Source organism: Poecilia reticulata, chromosome 9 (genome assembly GCF_904066995.2).
Source record: "Poecilia reticulata chromosome 9, P_reticulata-male-v2, whole genome shotgun sequence".
NCBI lineage: Eukaryota > Metazoa > Chordata > Actinopteri > Cyprinodontiformes > Poeciliidae > Poecilia > Poecilia reticulata.
Window position 1 is genome coordinate 20,006,489 of NC_088838.1, and position 18,158 is coordinate 20,024,646.

The 18,158-nt window shown below is 37.9% G+C and overlaps 1 protein-coding gene across 1 annotated transcript in view; it reads right to left on the reverse strand.

The window, feature by feature from the left end:
- bmpr1ba (bone morphogenetic protein receptor, type IBa) overlaps positions 1–18,158 on the reverse strand; it is a 64,437-nt gene that overhangs the window by 882 nt on the left and 45,397 nt on the right. The window contains exons 4-12 of the mRNA XM_008418506.3: positions 5,968–6,130; positions 5,757–5,856; positions 4,999–5,101; positions 3,359–3,455; positions 3,094–3,232; positions 2,669–2,861; positions 904–1,201; positions 633–808; positions 70–200 (exon numbers count right to left, since the gene is read on the reverse strand). Of these exons, the coding sequence (XP_008416728.1) occupies positions 70–200; positions 633–808; positions 904–1,201; positions 2,669–2,861; positions 3,094–3,232; positions 3,359–3,455; positions 4,999–5,101; positions 5,757–5,856; positions 5,968–6,130 (1,400 nt within the window). The remainder of the gene's footprint in view (positions 1–69; positions 201–632; positions 809–903; positions 1,202–2,668; positions 2,862–3,093; positions 3,233–3,358; positions 3,456–4,998; positions 5,102–5,756; positions 5,857–5,967; positions 6,131–18,158) is intronic.

An 18,158-nucleotide genomic window follows, 5' to 3' on the forward strand; every position in this document is an offset into this window, starting at 1 on the left:
AGATTTGTGTTCGGGAGGTCATTTGTTTGTTTGTGCATGTATAATATTGCATGTTTTACCATATATTACCTCATCGCTGCTCCACCGATTTGGAAAGGACGGCCGTAGTTTCTTGATGCAGACCACCTCCCGCATGTCTTCGTATGAAGGGTCTGTGGGAACTAACTCGTGATATGGTAGCTGGTACTCTTCTAGGATTCCTGTAGAATGTAAGTCAGAGATGACACTTAACCTTAGGGGTGATTTCAAACTTAAATTTAATTCACAGTTTACCAAAAGCCATGCAGTGAACAAAGGAGTTGTGCTGACGTAGAAGAACGTACTCAGATGAACTGAGAGGTGGGTAGTAATTAACTTTTTTTTTTTTACTTGGTTACATTTACTTGAATATCTTTTTTTAGGTGTTGCATTGCACTTTTAACTTTTACTTCAGTAATACACTGAATTAGGTCAACGCTTTCTTGTTGTCAAAGGTGTTTCTATGTGCCGATTGATTGGGCTGAAGGCAATTTTCCTTCCTCTTTACAATTATGAATGGGCTCACACATAAAAACTTACTGAACTACACCGAAGTGAGTAAAAGGGGGAAAAGGTCAAGGGGTCGGAAATTGTTTGCGATGCGCTGTATTTACCTCCGGAGACACAACGCCGAGCGATCTCCCAGAGGATGAGGCCAAAGCTGTACATGTCGGCCATGATGTACGACTGAAAATGACTCCTGTTCAAAGTCTCATCCAGAACCTCTGGAGGCATGTAGCGCTTTGTACCAACTCGAGTGTTGGGAGGGATGTCCACTTCGTTGGTGTCACTGCAGTCAGTAATTTACACCAGTAAGAGCTCATTTAAAAAAATATATACATTTAAATGGAAAGATGCTAAAATGTTCACGTTTCTAATACGCACCTGATAAACTTTACTGCCAGTCCGAGATCAGCAATGCAGCAGGTCCCATTTCTTTTCACCAGTATGTTCTTACTCTTAAGGTCCCTGTGAGCAATGGCGGGTTTGCCCTGAGTGCCAAAGATCTCTGTGTGAAGGTGACAGAGTCCTGAAACAGATGAATAGGCCAAACGCAGCATAGCTTTATTGTCCAGGGTGGTTGATTTCAGGTAGTCATACAGGGATCCGTTTTCATGGTAGTCAGTGATGAGATAGAGCTGGGTCCAGGAGCCGGTTCCTTTGATATCTGCAGCTATGAAACCTGTGAAGGAGGGAATGAGGGACGAATGGGGGATAAAGAGAGGCAGGGAGTTATAATTTCCATATTGCTGGTTGAATTTGAAAGAAAGAATCCAGCTGTTCACACATCACGCACCTTTCATATTTGCTAATAGCACCAATAATGATGATGGGCAATTCAAATAGGTAATTCTCCTGACAATGTGCTCGTATAAATGAACAGCATCAATTAGGTTCTGTCATAACGGCACAGACCACTTTCACAGTAAAGGACTTTCTTCTTATTCTTCTTCAGGATTTAAGACTGTAATAGGATTTCTTTGAGGGTTTTTTTTTTTCGTTGCTGTTTTGTTATTTTTTTCTAAATGAATCTGTTCAAAGTAAACAAAAATATTGATTATTTTAGGCTTTCCATGGGACCTGAAATATGTTATATACGAACACTGAAGTGTCTAATAATCTAAATTTGATCATTTTATCACTGCTCTGGGAATGCAGATCTTTATGCTGTACTGTTACAATCAAGAGTAAGACGGAGATAAAGCTTTTAATGTCATGTGGCTTTCTTGTTTCAACTCATGCGTTGAAATGTATTAAATTATATCAGAGTAATAGAGAACTTTGTGTTTGCATGAATGATAAAGTCTCTGAAATAGTTCATATTAATGTAGGTGTACCTCTGGGTTTTATATTTGCTTATTAGTTTGCATTTTAATGAAATACAATATGCTCACTTTTACTCATTGTCTGTCAGTTTTACAAATCATGCTATTTTATGTTTCAATTATGTTTTTACCATATCAAATGAAAATTAGCTTCCATGGCTAAATCTGGCACGTATGCATTATTGACCCAGGCATTCCTGTTGGTCTGTGTAAATTGTATCTTTTAAGAAAAAAGACATGATTTTAGAAGTGGACAAAAATAGCGAAAACTATTTAACTTGTGATTAAAATCTCACATCATACAATTTGCAGTGATACTCAAAGATTATTAAATCTCTTTGAATACTAAAGCACAATATAATCATTTGATTTGACCAACACATTTCTGGGTAAGAGGAACTGTGAAGAGAACTAAAGATTAGGGTGATGGAAAGGAGGCCTGCCATCCTCACCACAGATCAATGTTCAAATTACCCACAGGAACTAGAAAGTTTCATCAATGAGAAGAAGGGCGAGTGTTGTATTACCGACACGGTTTTAACAAAGGTATAAATCATTTTTAACAGGTTACTTACAATACAATATAAACTTATAAACAGATGCTTTTATTTATCTTGGAAAATAAAAGCATCTCATCGTGTACGACAAATATAAGCAATTTTTAGTGGAAAAAAAACGTTTTATTCGAAATCTGCAATAAATGAATTCATTATAGTTATAAAACAGAATTTAAAACAATAATTTACATGTGCATGAAAACCCTAGGCTTCAGGATAAAAAAATGTAAAAAAGCGCAACATGCCAGGTCATCCAGCGAGACTCACCCAGTATGTTCTCATGTCTCATCAGGACAGTCTGGTAAATTTCGGTCTCTCTGAACCAACTGGCCTCTTCGGTGGTAAAGAAAACTTTAACAGCCACCTTTTCTCCCCTCCACCTTCCCATCCACACCTCGCCATACCTCCCCTTTCCAATCTGCTTCACCATCTGAATCTGCTTGGCTATGGTTCTCTGGACCTGGGGATGAGGAAAAAAGCAGGGCACAGATAAATAACACACCAGCTCTGTGCCTTGCTTTGTGTGCCACCATTTCTGTAATGTTGGGGTTACAAAAGCCTTAAAAGAAAATCTTCCCATGTGTTATTTGATCCATTTTGGGGGTGTGGGGGGGAATCTAAACATTTAAGGGTTAAAGACTGACAACGATTGCAAGCAGAGTATTTTCAAAAGTGCTTTGTGGGCATCTCACCAACAGAGGGAGACCTGAGCCTGAGCCAGAGGTCTGCGACTGCTCTATCAGGTCCTTCAGAGACTCTCCAGGAGGAATGTATGTTTCGTCTTGTTCCAAACCGATGCTGTACCGAGGGCGAGATTCTTGCCGCTTGTACCTGTGGAATCATGTTATTCAGCAAACGATCATCAATTATCCTCTAATAAAAAGTGTGGCCTGCACAGCACTGTTTGCAAATTAGGGAAGGAAGCAGTGAGGTATCATCACCGTTCCATGTGATTACCTGAAGTAGCAGAAGATAATAATGGCAGCCAGTATAATGATGCACACAGTGACTGAGATCAATAGTGCCATGTGGTGGATCTTCCAGTCGACATACACTAGACAGGAAAAGATGAAATCGTTTTCAAAAGTGACATCTAAAACATTTCATAATTATATTTGTCTTTTCTGTGTTTCCCAGTTTGTCTCTATTAGTCACACTCCACTTGAGTAATTTGTGTTCAAATCAAATTCCCCTCATCATTTTTTCTATTTTCTTCTGGCACACTGTTTCTTCCCTCTGGACCTGGGAACAGCGGCAGGAAGCCCTCATCCTGAAGTCGATGAATTCTCCTCCCGTTCCCTGATGATAAGGTTACAGATTGATGGCTGCCTTCAGCATCTGCAGAAGCCAGTGATTTCCCTGGGAATCTTGACTTACTGTTTCTCAAATATATTCGTGTACAGACCTTGGTTTAAACTAGATGGCTGCATCAACTCCCTCACTCTCCAAAATTACATATCTCTGAAAATTTTGATTTTACATAAGATCATCAAAATAGGATACTTTCTTTTTTTTTAAATTAATATATTTATTGGAAATGTCAACATCCTCAAAACTATGCTCCTTTTTATATACTCAATATTTGTAAATGAATTACTGCAACAGTGCGGCATGGAATGGAGGCAATCAGTCTGTGGATATGTGTAGGTGTAAAGGAGACATGTTGCTTTGGTAGCTGCCTTCAGGTCATCTGCCTTGTTGGCGCTGGTGTCTCTCATCTCCATCTTGACAACACTCTATAGATTCTCAATGGGATTCAAGTCAGGACAGTTTACTGAACAATCCAGCACACTGGCTAAGTGACCAACACCATGGTCACTAAGTTAACGGACCAACACAAGCAGACGGGTTGGAACCCCAAACCATCAGAAACTTCACACAGGCTTTCAAGCAGCATGGATTTTACTCCTTTCCACTCTTCCTCCAGACTCTGGGGCTTTTATTTAAAAATGAAATACGAACTTTGTTTTCATCTGAAAAGAAAACTACTGTTCAACGATCCAGCTCTTTTTTCCACTTAGCCCATCTAAGACACTTGTAACTTATATAAGTTCAGATTTGTCTTAACGTGGCCCTTGACTGAGTCCAGCTTCAGTCCGTTCCATGTAAAGCTCCTCCAACTCATTTTAAGGATGTTGCTTTACAGTTATCTTAAGGTTGCAGTTATTCCTATCCTACTACACTTTTTTCTTCCACACAACCTTCTTTGTTTAGATACGTTCTTCAGCTGTGACCTTTTGTAGCTCCTTGTAAAAGGTGTCAATGACTGCCTTTTGCATATTTGTCCAAGCGACGGTCTCCTTTATGACTGTGTAGTCCACTGACCTAAACTGAGTGATCAGGAAACCTTTGGAGGTATTTGAGTTAATTAGCATATTGTGGTTTAACACTGTGACTTTCCTACATTTAACCTTTTATTCTAATTTGTTGAATTAATTTCAAATTCTACAATGTTGACCTTTTTCAAAATAATCAATTTCTTTGTATTTGTATATCATTGTATCATCGGTTTATCATTACACTGTGACTGTATACCACAATATGAACTGGATGAGAAAACGAGAGAGACGGCGTTGACAGTGTAGAGAAAAACTTACGAGGCGGTTTGAGTGGGGGCAGTATCGGATGCAGGTTTCTGTTACAAAAATCTTCATCCGTGCAGCACTCTAACGATTTCCTCTCATGGGGGAACACCGTGTCCTGAGGACACAGAAGTCATAAAAAAACTGAGCCTGGTATTAGTACTTAGTACATACAGCACCTTTCACAATTATTGACAGTGGGGGTAAAAAAAAATAAAATAGTTTAAATAAATTTGTCTCTTGTTGCAGCTTGGCAATATCACACTCAAACTACTATGACTGTCTCAATTGAACTTTGAGGTCTTTGATATTGTTTTTCATCTTTCATGCTGTGCTGGATGTGATTCATACATGTTGCCACAAAATACATTCAGTTTTAAGGTAGTTCTGCCAAAAACTAAGGAAATGTATGAAAATCTTTTGAATTTCATTTTAAAATTCTTAAAATAAATCCCTCATTATTCTGCCACTTTGGAAAAATAAACCTTTTGTCAAATACTTCCAGGCAAGAAAATTTTGATCTAAGTTAACGTGAGAGAGAAAATGGCTCCCTTTTTAAATATCTAGAGTCTAACTGTATCTATCTGTAATCAAGCAAAAATAAATATAATAACCAGATTTATAGTCAACAGAGTCATTTTGTTTTTGTTTTTTAACACAATCATTGGAAATCTTGCTATATAAAATTATTTAAGCACATCAATCACAGACGATTAATAAGTGTGTGGGAGGAAAAATAGGATATAGAACTGAATTGTGATGTTCAAACTCACTCTGCACTGAAACTCAGATCCGACCAGCCCCAGGCAACCTGCAGTGAGGAACGGCACCCCGCCCTCCTCCTCCACCATTGTGAAGCAGTACCCATCCGTCCTTCAAAAAAAAAAAGAAAAAAAAGGAACATTCAGACACAGAAAAGCAAACAAAACAGATGGATATTTTATTAAAACATGGACTTATGTTGGTTCTGTGTTGCTGCGTTACCTGCATGTGTTGTTAGTTGAATCATCGGGGCAGTGGTGATAACAGTGACACCACAGGAACCTCTGAGAAGACAGAGCAGGAGCTGTGCTGCCTAATGCCTTCTTCCCACTCTCCACTGTCTCCTTACTGGATGCCTTTAGCAGCATACTGTCCAAAATGTTGCCTGTGAACAAATTAAAAGCAAAAAACAGGCAGATTTAAACCTTAGAAATTATACATCTGTTTTATTCTCTACATTGGAAATGCACAAGTCAAACAATAACAGGGAAAATGGACACTAAACACCAAAAATACATGCAATAAAATAGAAGTTGATTTAAAAAAAAAAAAACAGATTTTATAAAAGATAAAAAGCATAGCCGGATTGACATTTTAATTGAACATCAACAATTCTGACAGTTTCTTGATTTTCTGCTAGTTCATGTTGTGTGAGCTAATCAGATGCTTCTGCTTTTTAATAATTTATTGCTTGGTTCTAAAAGAGGCAGTAGACTAATTATGATATCATATAAAATAATCAACCTGGATGCAGAGGTCATAAGCACCAAACAGCCAAAAACAAAATGACAAATTAATATTTGCTAATCAGAAAGAAATGCAGTGCCGTAGATTTGAGAAGTTCCAGTACAAATTTAATTGGACTGCAGTGAACCAGAAGCAGGAGCTGATTTTAACCCATTTTAACCATCATCCACTCCCAAAACCAGTGGGGTTTGTTAAATAATGTTCTTACTGACAAGGTTAACTATTAATCCCAATAGAAGCTAAAATTAGGGTATTTCTTTGCATGTTACACTTTACCACACAGTGGCAACATGCCAAATAGTAAGATTTTGTAATACTGTGTGTGTGTGTGAAAGATTTGATCAGATTGTTGCAATATGTTAAAAAGCTGCCATCACTAAGCTATACATGTCACCCTTATTGAATTTTGAGATTCAATTTGATGGAAAACTTCAACTCTCCTGCGGTATCTCCGCCGCTTTTGGTTTTCCATAAGGATCCAGCAGAGGGCATTTATTAGGGCTGCATCCTAATAAATCTGCTGGGTTTATTAAAGACGCGGCCCTCCGTCTCCAATGCCAAGCCATGGATTCGTTCACGCCGAGCAGCGGCTCTATTTCCCTCCTGTGCTGCTGGATTGACAGCCCTCAACTTAAAAGATGCATCATATGAGTTTGAAAAAATTTCTCCGCCATGCCTGCTGCTAGCATGTGCTTGTTCTAAATGAAAATTTAGCACTTTCTTCTTTGATTTCTAATTTTGACTTCCAATGATTCACTTCCTGCTAAAGCGCCCCCTGGTGGTTGAAGAAAACTCAACAGAAAAGCCGCACCGGGCTACAAGCCGCATGGTTCAAAGTGTAGGAATAAAGTAGCGGCTTATAGTCTGAAAAATATGGTAAATAGCTATGCATAATTTGTGTCTGCTGATGTTTAATGGCAATAGTGAAGATGTGGACCTGTCCTCCTTGCTCTTTGATCTATTATGCAGTTTAGGTTTCTCATTTGTCGGCTTCCTATTCGCCCGTCATGGCAGTTTAATGCTATAGATTGTGTAACTCTCTGCTGCCCTGATTAAACTCCTCATAATGCATTTCCTGAGCCCTGCCTCTCTCTCAGTATTTGTTGGTGGGTTTGTAAGTTCCCCTGAGGGAGGAAAGTTTAATATCTGCTCTCCCAGAGTTGGCATGCAGCGAGTGATGAGGTCACAGCCAAGACGACAAATATCAGTGGAGCAAACTCTGGATTCACATCTGAGCTTCATGAGCTGGCTGACTGAATTGAAATATAATCCAGCACACAGTGGTGAAGCACATCGAATCCACTAAAACAACAAAATACGAAATGGACAAGGAGAACCTGATGAAAACATTCTCCTTGCATGAGAAATAAAATAAATGAGCGCAAACACCTGATACCATGGCACTCTCTCACAGCAGATTATTTAACTTATCCAACCCCTACAGCTGTTAAGAGACTAGAACAAAGCTCCAGTTTTCCCTGGTTATCTCATTTCAAAAGGCACCTGTTTGTCACTTGAGGGGAAAAGGGGGATCGCAGATGTGTCTTTCTTCCACGGCTTTCAAGGTTTTTATTCATACAGAATGAACAGTGAGGCCAGATGTACAACAGCTGCAAGCATCGATGGTCCTAAGCAAGCTCTTAAAATGAAGCATGATTTTGGAAGCAGATTCTGGCATTTTATTTAAAAATGTTCACATCACGGAAAAGCTATGAGAAAAACTGTACATACTGGAACAAACAGTGAAATACAAAGATCGGGTCAATACTTTTCACATGTCTAGCTTGTTAAAAGCTAAACGCTGTAGCGTAAGTGTAAAATAAGAACATATATTTTAAAAGAGTTGCTTTATAACAAGAAAATTGTACCTGAAAACTTAACGGCCAGCAGGAAGAGAGTTTGTTAAATGATCTGTTCCATTTGAGCTGAGTCGTAAAATGGTACAAATGTTTAAGCTTAGACACAATGACAGGCTGATTGAAAGACATTAAAGAATGACCTAAGAAGTACACTAAAACAAATGCAACACTGCGTGTGCAAGATGTTAAATTTACCTAACATCTAGAGTAGTAACTAGGATTACAAAGGCAAGTCTCAAGTTTGTCCCTTATATTTTGTCTTTCTAGGCTGATGTTTATGTTTATGGTACAAATATTTCCACATACACAGGAACTATTTCAAATAGTGTCTATATGCACCAACTGTGCTGACAGACAGCTAGCAGTTAGTTGGAGACTGAAAAAGGGTCCAAAGGCTGATAATGACCCCAAGTTTAGACACTCCTGAATAATATCTGAAAAGATAAAAGTTGTCAGATGGTATAATTAGCCTTATTTGACGGATGTACAAGAGGTGTTGCAACAAAACCTAAAGTTTTGTCGCAACCTATGGTCATGACTGTGGAGGAGTAGCTCTCATCTGTTGTACTTTTGTCTTTTTTGGGGGAAATTTTGTACATAGCAGCAATCTGACTAAAAAAATCTTAAGTGTGTGCATGTGCACAGGAAGTTGTCCACATTATGGTGTTAATAAAAATGTATCTGAGTTTTCAGGAGTTTTGATGTCTTTTTCTATTGAGCAATACCTTTTTTTTATTTTTTATCTTGCTAATCAAAAGAAACCTGACGACGGGCGGGGCCCCTGTGATGTCAGGCTGCAGTGGTTTTAGTTCTGAGGGAATATTGTTGTTGTGTTTGATCATCTCATCTATGCTGTCTCAAACAAATCACAAAAAAATCTGCAGCGACATTTAAGAGCCTGAGAAAACTGTTTTTTTAATTTTTTATAAAATATCACAGGTGCAGAGTCTCGTTTGTCTCATCCAAAAGTAAGAAATAGCAATTTGAAAATAAAATCGTGCTACGGTATTTTAAATTAGTTAACACAAATTAAAAATAAATCTAAAAAGACAACTTGTTCTCCACTCAAACACTCAAACGTTGCTTTTGGGATTTCTTTCAATGAATTGCTGAACTTTAATTTCCAGCACTTCCCCTTCCTAAATGTCCCTCCTGTACACATGGGTAATTTGTTGACAAAACTGAAAGAGAGGGACGGTGGGGTTTAAAGAGGTCACATTAACAATTGACCGATTTGAGCGAAAGGGAACGAGGAAGAGTAGGAGGGGGAGAAGAACAGGGGATTAACAAACGAGAAGTGACAGAGCTGCAGGGAACTGGTGGGCAGTTTAGCAGCACACAGAGGGGACAGAGCAGAGGCCACTGGCCTTTTCCACCCTTTCTCTCACTCTGCCCTCTTCCCTCTCATTTCTCGAGCACACTCACTAATGCTAAGTCACTTTGTGTTTCATTTATTGCCAAGCACCCCTATGTTTTCCTCACTTAATAGATTTCTCTGTTTGACAGCTCCTCTCCTCCTCTCTTGGTTTAGTAAACCAATACTTAGGCGTTTCCATTTTTCCCAACTAAACTGTCAATTATTTTTTTCCTTTGTTTGCTCATTGTTGCTGTTATCTTACAAATCCCTCTGATCTCATTCTGTGAAATTCCTTTTCTCTTCCTCGTATAATTTGCTCTCTGCCTTCCCAGTGTGAGTCCAGCGGATTGTCATGTGAGGTGCTGCTGTTCTGTTGACAAAACACAAAGCCTTTCACATCCAAGTCTGCACCTGGGATACTTGGCTGCTGCTCTCCACATGCTTGCGTGTGTGTATGTGTGTGAACATCACTTGGAGAGACACAAACAGGCAGCGCACCAACGTTGCTATATGCAAGAAAACCTCTTACAGAACAATTACCCCTTAGAGAAAGTACAGTATAAGAATTTTTTAAGAAAAGGAAAAAAAAAAGAAATGTCTGTTATGGTGTCTGTGTGAAGGAAATAAGTTAATGCAACTTCTTCTAGATTTTAGTGATCGTGGGCTCCTGTTTTGGCTGTAGTGGGGAGGTGAAGTGTATGCAGGAAATCCTGATCAATACAGTTTTAAATTATCTGTATTAAAGCTCATGCATAAACTCAACTCCCACCTGTTGATGTGCTGTCTGCAATTCTACCTCCTCAGAGATGTGCAATTGCAGTTTGCATGACCAATTTAAAAAAAAAACAGTTTTTGTGTGCATGCAAAATTACATTATAGGTAATAGGCATTATTATGTTATTTGATCAAGTTTTTAATTAAAAACTGCCAGTGGTATGAATAATGGTGGGATTAATATATCTTTGAATATAAGACTTTCTTGAAGAAACTTCTGTCCAGACAAAATATTGCAGAGTCTATAATGGTTTTGGTAAATCAGTTAAGTGGGACACAATAATAATACTATCGTTTAACTGGTTCTTAAAGTTTACAGAGAAAAACAAAATGGACAGGGTAAAAATTAAAGTTTGAAGTGGTTGCAGAAAACACAATCGGCTCTTCTCCAACACTAACGTCTTATTTGTAGAGACCATTAAAAGCATTTCCAATGTTTTATGAATGTGCTTGGTTTGGACTATAGAGATGACCTTTAAAAATGGTGACGCATGTTTTCTAGAAGCCTTTCCAGTCTGTCCGCAGGAGACCAGTTAAAGATAGACTGAAAACTTTGACCTGACAGTTTTATCCAAAGCTGGAAAACATAGTTTAGCAATAAGCAATAAACTTTATCTATGAAACATAAATAAAGTTTTATGTTTAAAATCAGACCACCTTCTGTTGTGTTCTGATTTTGGGCTCAAAGACTTGTATCAATGTCTAAAATTGCTTTAAGTTGGCTAAGTTTCCCAGCACCTCATTGACACAATAATTGTTTCAAGCCCTTTGACTGAAATGGCCTTTCATATGCCAGTGTGAGTTCTCAGGTCTACCCTAAAGGCTATTTTTCCTGGCTTGATGGCAGGATTTGGAGGCCACTGCCAACACACAATTAAAAAGCATCCCCCTCAAACCCTTTAGCCTTTTCTTTTCCACAGATGTAGCTTTGTGCTAAAAAGAAAAAAAAAAAAAGACCCTTAAATGGACAGAGGAAGTGGAAGTGAGGGGAGAGGTATTGTGAGTGAGGGAGCAAGATGAAGAGCCCAGATCTGAAGTAAGATAGACAGACAGAGGAGAGCTGAGACAGAGGGAACATATTCATTAGTTATCATGGCCATGTCAAACAAGACCAACCAGAAAAACCTTTTCACCGACCCCCGTGTAAACACCGCCTGCCCCCCCGACTCCACTTAAGACTTACTCATTTGACCACACTGACATTCACCACCCTCCCTCACCCTGCTGAAGTTATGTGCAGCAGTTAATCTTCCAGGTGTTTGACAGGATGCTCCGCACAGCAAAAGAAACACGGAAGGTGAAAAGCTCTCTCTATTTTCTCTCCGCCTTTTACTCCCTCTCTCTTAACTTTTGTGTTTCTGTCCACAGCTAAGTACACTCAGTTCCTGCTCTTAAGTCCACGTCCTTCTTCCTGTCAGTGCAGAGATGAGCCAAGCCATCCCACATACAGAGGAATGCGATAATGAACCCCGATTTCTGCATGCAGGACGCTGGGAAGCCAAGGTCGCCAGTCTAGCTGTTTTGGCTGCGCGCAAGTGTTTGGCCTTCAAGTTTGTGTCAAAGGAGTTCCTCACAAGGTTTGCTCATTTTAATTGCCGAGTTTGACTATTGCACATTACCACCCAAATAGAATAATTGTTAAATTGTGTGCCTGCTCCGGTTTCGTTAGCTCACCTCAAGTGGCAAAAAGTGAAGCCAGGAATAAAAAAGATACGAATTAAATTACTGCATTGTTTCCAGTGATTTTTTAATTTTTTTTAAATCTCGCTTTTCTGTTTTAATAGTACATTATAATTTTTTTTTCTAGAACCCTGAATGTAATTTTTAATAAAGAATTAGGATTTAAAAAGGAAATATTAAGATGAGATTTTGTGTCATAGATTTTGCAAAGCTCTGCAGGACTGTAGCTGGTTTCAGAGTCAATTTCTCTGTAAAAATGGCAAAACCATTCAATAATAGTCAACTTGAAATCTATGACATTATATTCCGTTACTCCTATGAAAATCCTATGAAAATTTGAATTTGCTATATTTGAAAGTAGCGTTACACAACCTCTATTAACTAGTTCTATAACATGTTAGAATAAATTGTCCAAAAAAGAAGACAGAAATAGAGTCTTCATGCTCAGACAGAGCTGAGGTTAATTTTGCAGAAACAGAATAAAAAAAAAAACAGATGGATGTTGTTTCATTCAGCTCTTCTATAGTCCAACGCAGGAACATCATCAACAGCTTTTCAAGCATTCCTTCATTATGTCACACTGATGAATGATGCGGTAATGATCCAGCACGCTTTTTTGGCTTTACAGCTGTCATGTAGCTGCTTTATGCTTCAACCAGAGGGGCGTGTGTCTGGGTTTATGTGCGAGACCTCCTTTTCACGGGCCTGATTGACAGACACACAAGGATGCCGGAACTCTGAGTGAATTCCAGAGGGCCATCAATGTTCCCTTTGAAATAACAGGAACGATGAAGCGGTCCTTGAAGGAGGTGTGAGAGCAAAGCAAGAGAGAGAAAGAGGACCAGCTGGTCTCCTCCTGAAAAGCTCCTTTTCTCCCATTCGCTGCCATCTGTGAGCTCCTACTCATCACAAAACAGCCCACATCAATTCACAGACAGCGGGGATCCGGCTGGATCTGTGGGCTGTGGGTGTGTACTGTTACTAAGTGTGATGCTTGTGGTTTAAATCCAACTCCTAAACTCTGCCCTAATTTTACCAAGCAGTACAGTCTAAGATTGAAAGCTTTAGTAAAACATGTGACTATAAAAGTCAATAAAATATATTTTAACAGCCTAATAAAAGTCTAAAATCTAATCTGGCTCAGAAAATTTGCATTAATTCAACTAAAAAACAAGTAAATGTGTGAGAGAAAAAAACAGTACGTACATAAAAAGCTGGACAAGCCTGATTGCAGTGCGCACACCCTTAAGCTCGCAAACCATATAGTGAATAACCCGTTAATTCAGTTTCAGTCCCCAGTGTGAATGACGACTCAGCTCTTCTTTTTCTAGACTTTTTGCTTCTTAGGTGAAAAATATCTTTCAGTTTAAAGCATAACTAACTGAATGTAATTAACAAATATAACTTAATTCCACTTAGTGAATGAAGTTACTAAAAAAAGATTCAAATAACATTTTAATTTCTTTAATAAGTCAGTGATTTAAGAGCTTATGTGATGTAGATTGGACAAATACAACAAAGTTGAGACATATGAAACTCATACACCTCTAAGAGTTACTTTACGTTGTTCACATGACTATTATTTTTATTTTTGTTATATTTTTCCATATGAATTATTTGAAATGTATATCCCATTAACAGATGCAAATGTTTTTTTTTTTCCTTTAATGTGTCTTTCTGTCAGATTTTATGTCTCAAAATTCTGGTATTTTTCAGGGCAGGGGAGACTTTTTATATCCAAACATCTTGTTAAAGCTGAGAATGGCTGTATTAAGAACATATTTACTTTGAAGTTTGAGAGCCATTGTATTTATTCAGTGCCGGGTTTTTTTTCATTATTTTTTATTTTTTTAACTGCTGCCACAAAGCCATAAGAATCTCTAAAGATCCACTTTGGGATCCTACAGCATCTGTTCTTGTGTTCTGTCAGACAAATGTGTGTGTCACATAAGAATGCTTTATATAAAAAACATTCACAGAAACACAGCAGGCACAGGGTCTGTGCAGTATCCGTATCAGTGCAGTGTTTTAAACAAACACTATTCTCCTCTGCCAGCTATGATCTACAGCTTCTACACTAAACTTTAATACCTACTTATACATACATATATATAGTGCTGAGTGTTGTACGTGGGCTTACGTATAAGCTGAGTTGGGACCCTCCTTCCTATCAAGAACATCACCACCACTAAAAGCATTCAAGACAGATTTGGTGGTATCTAAGGTGGGCGATTATAATTGGCTGACCTTAAATAATAAGAATGATTTGCTACAATGTATTTATGACCAAACCAAGCATCAATTCAAAGAAAAAAGTTAACTTATAGCTATGCTAACATGTTTAATAATGGTGAATATTCTTTGGACTTTTCGAAGATAAACCACTTATTTTTATCATGTTCAATGTAATATTGTCACGTGAGATTTTGTTCTGAAAAAGGTGGCAAATAAACAGATTAAATAAGGCGTCAAGGACACACAGAAAAAGCTGCCCATGGCAAATATATCTTCAAGTGTATAATTTTACACAAAAAACAGGCAACTATTAGGATTCAGAGACACTCGCAGACAAACTGATGAGTTAGTTGCTTTGAAAAAATTTTTTTTGTGATTACTGACAAGCCTAAAGAAAAAAAAGATAAGCGAGTGTGGAATTTCTGAGTAAAATAAAGAGTTAGAAGCTCAATAATCTGCACACACGTTTAACTTTGTTCAACAGGAATGCACATGCAAAGCTTGATTACAGTGGCAGGGATAGATTAGATTACTCACGTGGGTAACTCTAACCTAACTAACAAAGTTGTTGGTTCTGGTTTTACACTGAAACAAAAATGGCTACTTTGACGAAAGTGGAATGAAGAATCAAAGATTCATAAAATAACAGAAGATATACTTGCATACAAAGGGAGGAAATATTATATAATTAGTGACAGGAGAAATAAAAAAAGCTTAATATAAAGAAGTGTTTTTAAAAAAGAAAAGTTAAAACTGTTTTCACAATAGGAAAAAAAATAAATAAATAAGGTAGGACTTAGGGACGTCAGTAAATTGTCATTACAGATTTCACTGACATTTTTGAAAATCTCCCCAGAGGCAGGTTACCAAAAGTGGATGAATTTGCCATTAGATGGTGACTGTGGGACGGTTGAGAGTGAAACACCTCTTTATTGTCACACCGAGGACTTTAACAACACCTTCAATAATGGCTATGGTCCCAATCTTTAGGAAAGCAGCAAAACTTTGCTCCAATTATGAGTTGATCCCACTCCTCAGCCACCGTGAGGGAAGCTACTCTAGGGTGTCCGAAAGGAGCTTCTGACTGAGCTTCCAACACCAGCTTCAGGAGGAGCAGGGTGGATCTTTCTTGTTACTGATTAGTGTATACGGGGTCTCATTTTAAACAGATTGGACAGACTATGTGCTAAAAGTGCACATATGCTCTAAAAGCAAAAATAAAAAGCATATATCCACCTAAAAAAATCAGCTTTATGGAACCATTCGCAACATGGTGTCATTGGGAGAGACTTAGAAAAAAGATCTGCTGATGACAGTAAATGTCTAAACCAAATTCAGGGAAATGTCCCTAACAATCGACAAAGGTTATAAAACATTTTCAAACAATTTGGAATTTTTTTGTTTCACAGTGAAAAAAAAATGTACAGCTGGAAAACACTGAAGACAGTTGCCAATCTGTCTTGAATGGCATCCGAGCATCTGAGCAAGTTCACCCCAAGTTCAAACCTTGGAATGCTCAGAGAGATTCCAAAAATTTCTTCTGCTAGACCAAGACTCTATACAGACCTTAGCTGGCATGCCAAATGTTAGGCTTCACATTTATCTAGTTAGTAAAAGACTAAATTAGGGGTCAAGAACAGTTTAGAGATAAGTAAGAAAGCATATGCAGCGATATCTTCTGTGCACATGAGAAAATATTTAGATGCTTATCTTCTACACCTTTGGTGAAAAACAAATTTAGCAGATGTTAAGCATGGAAATGCAGGGTGGATAGTCACATTTTCTTTCAACACTTGTGTTGTTTAGTCAATCATAAAGTCATATTTATAACAATGTAAGGTGATCTGAGAGGCAGTTAAAGTTCCAACCTGGTCAAATAATACAAAACATGCAGCAAATCTGAAATTAAAATATCACTGACATGTTCTTAAAGAATGCACAAGTGAATGAGAGTAAAGTTCAATAAAGTAATGAACAAAATATACTGCCACAACATTATTTTGACAACAGCTACTTAAGAAATGAAAAAGCACAAAGCAAACATACCATTAAACTGCAAAAATACAGTTTAAACGGCAAAAATACAGTTTAAACTTTGACACCACGTAACAGCAATGTCACTCAGCAATCATGGCAACATATCTTACAAGTGCTGTAACAAAAAACCTCATGATAAATTAAGAAAGTCTAAGATCTACTGTCTCCCGCTGAGGACAAAAAGTAAAAAAAAAAAAAAAAAAAAAAAAAAAGCCTCTGTGTTGGTTAGTATCTTACTGTGTGCCACAGGAACAGAGAGAGAATGTGTGTAGAGAAGGAACGCTTGACGGTGTTAACATTACAGCTGCTATGTGTTTATTTCCAAAAGTTCTGGTCTGTGGTGTCTCAGTCATCTGCAGTGACTCAAGCAATTGCTTTCCATTCAGTGTGCATGGTTGCATGAGTTCAGATGTGTTCGAGTGTAGGTGGCTATTAAAGGGATATCACCATATTTCCAACATTAGCGTTGATAGCGTGAAGAATGTGGGCATTATAGTGTATTTATGTGTTGAAGAGTGACTATGCTGGTTAATGTGTGTTTAAAGCTGAATGCTTTTCACTGTCTCCTACGCCTGATTAGCCTCCCATTAACTTAGTCACATATCACCCATCAGTGGCTCCAGACCTTCTCTTAACTATCTCACTGGCCAAACATGCTGCCAGCTGAAACCCTGCACACAGTAAGCAGGCACACTCAACATCCATTCCCATCTGGACACCCATTAGGTACCTATCACAGCGTATGATGATTGTCTCTATTGCAAAGCCATTTGGTTAAAAGAGTAACTCTTGATATGCACAAATGACCCTGAATAACAGGGTGAATTTATTTATTTTTCTGATGTGACAGTTCAGGACAGATTTAGAAAAAAGTGTAACAGAAATGTATGGCAAAATGCCTCACATGTTGTGACAAACTGCTGAAGCATTTTGCATGTTAAGACTTATACAATGAAATTATTTTTAAATGTTGTGGAAGTTGAGACAGCTCAACAGAGGAACGTACAGTACATTTTGCTCTACATGACAAAAGAAATTGAAAATGTAGAAAAAAAAAGCAGAGAATGACATAATCACTTACATGATGGAAAGAAAAAAAGCATTTGCAATTGGCTCAGAGGAACAGGACACTGCTGTTTTTAAGGGCACAGGTGACAAAATGGTTTGAAGATTGAACAAGCAGTTGTGAGAATTTCAATTTTGTTCTAAGAAATGAAAAAACAAAAACTGCAATGAGAGCTGGAGGTTGGGTTAAAAATGTTGTTGTTTTGTTTTTTTTTTACAAGGGGCCTTGTCAATTTTGATAGATCTTTTTCTCTATAAATTAAGCTTTGTTTCTGCTCACAAAGCTTTAGCAAATCACGGAGGAAGTAAAAACCCTGTCAACACGTTATCTATTAAACTGGCTTGGCTTCATACACGTATTTGTAGAAACAGGTTTACTGCTGAAACACCTCTTAGCTCAAAACAAATGAAGTCATTTTGCTAAACTGAGATCTGTTTGAGAAATATTTAGTATGCAGCAAGATAGATAGATAGACAGACAGACAGACAGACAGACAGACAGACAGACAGACAGACAGACAGACAGACAGACAGACAGACAGACAGACAGACAGACAGACAGACAGATAGATAGATAGATAGATAGATAGATAGATAGATAGATAGATAGATAGATAGATAGATAGATAGATAGATAGATAGATAGATAGATTGATAGA